Source organism: Tachysurus fulvidraco, chromosome 19 (assembly GCF_022655615.1).
Source record: "Tachysurus fulvidraco isolate hzauxx_2018 chromosome 19, HZAU_PFXX_2.0, whole genome shotgun sequence".
Taxonomy (NCBI): domain Eukaryota; kingdom Metazoa; phylum Chordata; class Actinopteri; order Siluriformes; family Bagridae; genus Tachysurus; species Tachysurus fulvidraco.
The window spans coordinates 22,539,613-22,547,112 of NC_062536.1; the positions used below are offsets into that span (position 1 = coordinate 22,539,613).

At 39.6% G+C, this 7,500-nt stretch overlaps 2 protein-coding genes and 1 pseudogene across 5 annotated transcripts in view; 1 reads left to right on the top strand and 2 right to left on the bottom strand.

Moving 5' to 3' along the window:
• Positions 1-1,803, bottom strand: part of LOC113641641 (antigen WC1.1-like) — a 10,423-nt gene extending 8,620 nt beyond the window's left edge. The window contains exons 1-5 of the mRNA XM_047804000.1: positions 1,530-1,803; positions 996-1,310; positions 567-881; positions 156-482; positions 1-7 (exon numbers count right to left, since the gene is read on the bottom strand). The exon at positions 1-7 is cut by the window's left edge and continues 323 nt beyond it. Of these exons, the coding sequence (XP_047659956.1) occupies positions 1-7; positions 156-482; positions 567-881; positions 996-1,310; positions 1,530-1,740 (1,175 nt within the window). The 5' untranslated portion in view covers positions 1,741-1,803. The remainder of the gene's footprint in view (positions 8-155; positions 483-566; positions 882-995; positions 1,311-1,529) is intronic.
• Positions 1-7,500, bottom strand: part of LOC113650187 (B-cell receptor CD22-like) — a 1,781,460-nt gene that overhangs the window by 1,722,609 nt on the left and 51,351 nt on the right. The window lies entirely within an intron of this gene.
• The window catches only part of LOC113650183, a 410,150-nt pseudogene that overhangs the window by 272,999 nt on the left and 129,651 nt on the right, over positions 1-7,500 (top strand).

The following is a 7,500-nucleotide window of genomic DNA, read 5'->3' on the forward strand; positions in this document are numbered from 1 at the left end:
AAAATACCTGCGTTGTGGCAAAAAAAAAACATAAAAATTAGGTGATTTATTTTTATTTCATCAATTAAACAAAACTTCTATAACTTGATAAAATATTTATTTTATCTGTAACTTCAATAGAAGATTTATAAAAACAAGGGTAATGTGTCGCTCACCTGAGCAGGTGATGTATAGCTGTTCCCCGGAGCTGCAGTTGACATGTTCAGCTTGTGCACTGCTGCAGTTCCTCAGATGTTCTTCACTCCCAGAGCAGCTGAAACCTGTTACACACATGTGTTTGTGTTCAGTGGTGGATGGAGAGGAGCGGTAGTTCAGCACAGAGCCACAGCCCAGCTGTCTGCAGAGCACAGACGCCTCAGACTGACTCCACGAGTCCAGGAGAACTCTCCTCCAGTCCTGCCTGAAATAAATCTCCACCTCCCCCTGACACTCGCTCCCTCCAGACAACCGCACTCGCCCCTCATGAAGCGCCACAGAGGATCCTGAAGCAGAAGAAGGTCATTTAAATATTGTAATGAACTCTGACTTTATTCAGTAACCTGGTGTATGTGATGTTAATATCTCACCATTACAGATGACTCCAGCGTCATGTTTATGAGAGCATGCAGCTCGACTCCATGATGAGACGCCACATTGTGATAGGTGTGTCTCCTTCCCCTGACAATCAAACACATCAGCCCAGGTGTGGTTACTCCCCTCCCCAAACCAGTCCACCTTCACCACAGCCACAGCACTCCCACAATCCAGCTGTGCACACAGAACATCTGCAGCTCTCATATCCCAGCTTACAGCACAAACTGTGCCCCACACACCGAGGTACAGGAGCTCCACTCGACCAGAACAGGAGTCCGGTCCGTTCACCAGCCGAGCCTCTGTGTGACCTGAACAAACAGCCGAGAGCTCAGTGAAAGAGGAACATTAACACAGGCACCTTAAAGTTTGATTGACAGCTATGTGGTCTCTATTTAAACAGAAGTTACATCATGATACTTAACCAGAACATGTTAATCCCACATCGTTGTCATGGGAACAGGTTGAGTGTTTGAGTGAAGATGATGTTGGACAGAAGCTAATCTCAGATTCCTTTCCTCTACACTGAAGCTCCTCTGTCCACACCTGACCCTCCCCTCGGCCAAAAGCAGCTGATCCCAGAACCTTCACAGGAATCCCACAGTCCAGCTCTCGACACACAACCTCTGCATCCTGCTGGTCAAAGTCAGCATCACACACTGTGGACCAGGAACCTCTATGAAACACCTCCACTCTCCCAGAGCACCGGTGAAGACCAGCACTGAGTCTCATATTCTGACCTGTGTTTTATTTAATTGTGTAAATATTGTTTTCAACAAGACAGAACATAAAGAAATCATTACAATGTTATCAAATATAGTTTAAATAAATCTATTGTGTTTAAAATATACTTAGATAAACATCTCAATTTTAATAAAGTTTATTTATTGGCTAATTAAAATGAATCAATAATAATAATGTAACTAATAGTAATGTTTGTTCTAAACACAGAGGTTTACCTGAGCAGGTGACTCCAGCATCATCATAATGATTACAGTAACGTTCCCCCCTCCCAGATGACCCACAGTCCTTCAGTGTCGACTCTGATCCACTACAGCTCACATAAACCATCCAGATTGGTCCTGATCCTGGTCCAAAGTGACCGTATTGTGGTGCATTTACAGCCTTCCCACAGCGCAGCTCACTACACACCACTGCAGCATCTTTCATATCCCAGCCATCACCACACACTGTTCCCCACTGTCCATCTTGAAGAACCTCCACTCTCCCAGAACAGCGACTTCCACCTTTGACCAACCTCACATTGTCTTAGAGAGAGAGAGAGAGAGAGAGAGAGAGAGAGAGAGAGAGAGAGAGAGAGAGAGAGAGAGACAGGGAGAGAGAGAGAGAGAGAGTATCCACTAATACTGTGTTTGAAAATGTAAGCACTTAAAACTTTTTTTTTTAAATCTCACAAACACACACTTACACACGAAAACAAACAAACAAACACACACACAAACACATTTGCTCACTAACACACTCACACACACTCGCACAAACACTCGCAAACACACACTCATGTACACACACAAACACACACACATTCACACACACACACTCACACACACATACACATACATTCTCACACACACTCACACACACTCACACACACACACACACACACATTTGCTCACTAACACACACTCACTCACACACACACTCTCAATCAGACAGACACACACACAGACACACACATTTGCTCACTAACACTAATTCACACACACACACACACACACACACACACACACACACACACACACACACACACACACACACACACACACACACACTTAATCACACACACACACATACACACACAAACACACACTCACTTACACACACACACACACATACACACACACACACACACACTCACACACATTTGCTCACTAACACACACACACACACTCTCTGTCTCTCTCTCTCTCTCTCTCTCTCTCTCTCTCCCTCTCTCTCTCACAAACACACACACACACACACACACACACACACACACACACACACACACACACACACACACACACACACTAAATCATGTCTAAACTCTAAACATTAATCTCTCTCTGATTTTATAAGTGAGGCCTCAGAACAAACCCTGAGGATGATGTGTGTACTCTCATGTACAGCTTTTTATATTCTATAAAGATAAAACACTTTCACTGTTTATAAAGTTACAATCACTCCAGGAAACTTTCTTCATGTCATGATTAAAACTGGTCCCTACTGTTAAAGTGAGAAGTGTGTGATGTTTTCGTGTGAATAATCAGTGTGAACTTACCAGCTGCTGTGAGTGTGAGTGTGGATGAGAGAAGAATTAAAGTCAGACAGATTTCCATCTCCCTCCTCGCTGTACACCATGTGTTCACCTCCACTCGCCCAGAGAGACTGAGAGAAGTGTATCCCCTCATTCAGCCCCCTACAGAGAGACAGACAGAGAGACAGACAGAGGGAGAGAGACGGCCGCCAATCACACTCACTGTTACCTTATTAGAAAGACGAGAGGAAATCATCACACAGCCTCAATAACAAATCAGATGAGGCATCTTTCACTTTCTCCATATATATCAAAATAACGTCAGAGCTGATGAACAGAGCTCCGCCTCCTGTCTCTGTGGTGTGTGACTGATGAACAGAGCTCCACCTCCTGTCTCTGTGGTGTGTGACTGATGAACAGAGCTCCACCTCCTGTCTCTGAGGTGTGTGACTGATGAACAGAGCTCCACCTCCTGTCTCTGTGGTGTGTGACTGATGAACAGAGCTCCACCTCCTGTCTCTGTGGTGTGTGACTGATGAACAGAGCTCCACCTCCTGTCTCTGAGGTGTGTGACTGATGAACAGAGCTCCACCTCCTGTCTCTGAGGTGTGTGACTGATGAACAGAGCTTCGCCTCCTGTCTCTGTGGTGTGTGACTGATGAACAGAGCTCCGCCTCCTGTCTCTGAGGTGTGTGACTGATGAACAGAGCTCCACCTCCTGTCTCTGTGGTGTGTGACTGATGAACAGAGCTCCGCCTCCTGTCTCTGTGGTGTGTGACTGATGAACAGAGCTCCACCTCCTGTCTCTGATGAGAGTCGACCACATCACACACTGATGTCAGAGAGAGGAAACACTCGGCTGTCGTACAGCATTAATTCCTGACAGCTGCACAGAGCAGATACACACACTGATAAACACACTGTAACTACATCAGTTACACATCCCTTCTACACACACACACACAAACACACAAACACACACACACACACACACACACACACACACACACACACACACACACACACACACACACCTCAAATGTTGATTTTTCACCTGCTCCCTGTTCAGGTCACCACAGTGGATCAAGTCCACATATTTGATCTGTCACAAGCTTTATGCTGGATGTCCTTCCTGACAAAAACCTCCCATTTCATCTGGGCTCAGGACCAGCACTGAGAGTTAAAACACACACACACACACACACACACACACACACACACACACACACACACACACACACACACACACACACACAATTTCCAGAGATTTCTGTTTAGTGAAATGTGTTTGTTCTCTTAACTGTTAAATTCCCAGTAAAAAGTCTAAAAAATTCTAAATAAAATGTGGAGCATCAGTGCAGTAGAAGCTTGTGTGATATTAATTTTTCCCTGCATGTGATTTACCATTTTAATGCACATTCATGTGAAAAGGAGTCAGAATTCAGCACAGCACCAGTGCTGCAGTGCAACAAAAACTTTCCCTTTCTAATCAGCATCACCGTTAACATCATTTATTAAATTAGACTCGTTATCGTCCAAGTTCATCTTTTCTGCTCTAAAACTTTGTCCTGGTTTTCTTTGGGCCGAATAACTGAAAGTGAAGTTGGGACTATTTTCAGTGACGAACCCGATAAAGAGACTTAACTCACGTTAACTATAATCTAATCTTAGCCAAGTTAAACACGGAGAGATTAGATCCGATATAAGAGCCATGTGACACGGTGTAGAGACGACTAAACGGTTCTATGGCACAAGTCTATTGCGGTACAACAACTTAGCCTGGCCTGTATCCTAGCGCATCAGCCTCACTCTTGTTTCCTCTCCCTACACCACCTTCACCGCCTGCCTGCCGGTGTGCTGATCCACAGAGCTGTCGGTGCTCTGATTAGCTCTGCAGGATTCATATCAGTGTTGGGAAGTGACTTTCTCACACTTTGTTCATTTTTATAGCTTCCTGATTGTTCATATGGTCACAGACACTTTATACTTCTGCTTCTTCTGGTTTACAAATCAAATCAAATCAAATTTTATTTGTCACATACACATACATACATGGTACGACATGCAGTGAAATGCTTTATGCAACTGTCCGGTATAAGAATAAAAAGTATTTTAAAAAAAATAATAATAGAATAATAATAAAAAGTATAAACTATATAAGAAAACTATATAAAAATATAAAATATAGACAGAGAAATAATGTATATACATATGCATAAATATACATATACATAAATGTGTATGGTTTTTAAAGATTGTCCTTAAAGTGGACTTTAAACTTCATAGCTTCATACTGCCACCTACTGTGATGGAGTGTAAAGAGAATTAATTCTACATTTCTCCTCATCTCTATATCCTATATTTTAATCCACTGATCTTAATAAATCTCATTATTCCATTCATTTGTTTTTAGCTTGTCGCTCTGTAAACACCTTAATGTTTACAATTTAGTTTTACAATTTACAGGAACCGTAACTACCCAAAACCATCGGGGAACTCGAGTTTCTTCCTCTTATCATCTCAGGCAGTTTTTCCTCACCACCGTCACCTCAGGCTTGATCATTAGGGATAGATGTGTAGTGATAAATAAACTTTCACTATAAGCTGATAAGCTGCAAAGCCAGTACTTCCTGTAGGTGTTTTTACCCAGCATGCAAAATCTGTAGTGGTGGAATGGGCAAATAAAACCTTTAAGGTCTGATGGGCAGGAAGGCAGTGAAGGCCAGAGACCCATAGAATGATCCGGAGTGATGCTTGTCATGGCACTGGACTCTAACTTCAGAAGCAGAGAGGATGGTGTTGCTTCAGCACAACTTCTTGCACAGGTAATTAGTATTAAACATGAGATCAAATCTGATTGGTTCATTCTGAACTTTTTTATTCTCTAAATCCTTTCTCTTTTACAGTTAAATTTTATTTGCAATTGCATGGAAATCTTTCTGAAATAATTTTTTTTCTTTTTTTAATTAATTAATTAATTTGTCTATACAAGATTGTGGGGTTCTTTTGATATTTTGTGTTTGTTAAACATATATATCAATAAAACCTTTAATATTCTCAATATTGCAATATTGTAATTTGTAAAATCTGTTGTTTTATCATTTTTATTAGTAGTATTATTGTTGTTAATAATAATAATAATAATAATAATAATAATAATAATAATAATAATAATAATAATAATAATAATAATAATAAAACGTTTAATTGGATGTGTTTTATTGCCATCTTGTGGATTCACCCATTTTTTCAGATATTAAATACAAAACCAAATCCAATTTTCAAATAAATAAATAAATCCAAACTGTACTGTCAGAACACAGACAGACTCATTACACTGTCAATATCAACCATCTAATCTGTGCTCAAAATCAAACGATGCTTTCAGATCAGACACACAGACAGAAATATATAAACATTACAGAACATTCATGAGACATTACATCAAAAAATGGAAAACAGTATAAACCTTTAAACAATGGACATTGTCTCCAAGCAGCTTTACAAATATATAAAAATATAGAATTAAAATTACAAAGTTTAAAATATAATTAATATTTATCCCTGCTGAGCAAGCCGTAGGTGACGGTGGTGAGACAAAACTCCCTAATATGATATAAGGAAGAAACCTTGAGAGGAACCAGACTCACATGTTAACCTCAACAGACACTTTACAGTAAATAATGTCAATGTAAATGGTCATTTCTACAAAAAGAAAAGTTCGTAGGTCGCTCAAAATAAATTCCAACCGAATTTCTTGTTGTCTTGGAGAACTTGCATCATAAAGTTACACTGCTTGTTTGGTCAGTTCTGGTCTTGCAAATCCTGCAATGCTAGGCTGTTGGTCTGTCTTTGGTACTCTCTTATTCTGGGGGGAAAAAGGAGAAAATTTTAACAATACTTGCTAAATCAAAAACAGAATGTACATGCAAAAAAATGCTTTTCATTTTAAAGTTAAAAGGACTATATTTACAGTCCCTGCATTTCTGTGGTGATGTGTTAATTTCCTTACTAAAATGTAAAAAACAAATCTCAATCAGCAGGGTTTATATTATTTCCCACATTAAGAATTACATTTAATATTTTGTAAAATTAAAGACTGGAATCATCAAATGCTAATATTTAGGGGTGGGCGATACTAAAATCTTATTTCACGATAATTGTTTTCTCAAGTAGGTCCAAGTAGTATTCAAGTAAGAATAAATACTACTGGAATTAAATAAAGGAATTAAATGTAAAATAAAACAGACTTCACTGTATGACAAGCACATTGATTCTCATTACATTTAATAAAGTTAGTTATCAGTAGAGTGAGTGAGTGATTTTGTTAACATTACGGCAACAGATTTATTTGACTGATATGACTATTTTTCCCAACTGTTTGTTTACATTCACTTAAGACATCTTACCAATGTACATAACTGACTGTTTACATGAATACTCGGCCAAACTTACATTTTGACATGATGTGTGTGAATTTATTTGACCATGCAAGTGTAAAACCATTAGGTAATTCATCACTGATGATGCACATTGAGGCGGCCTTATTTCTGTCTGCATGATTTATGTTGAAGTACGTGCGGGCCCAATATATAACAATGTTAGATTTAAATTGGTATAAAAGTTATAATAAGAAACTTACCTTTCTTTATTTTTTCTCTGAAGAAATTTGA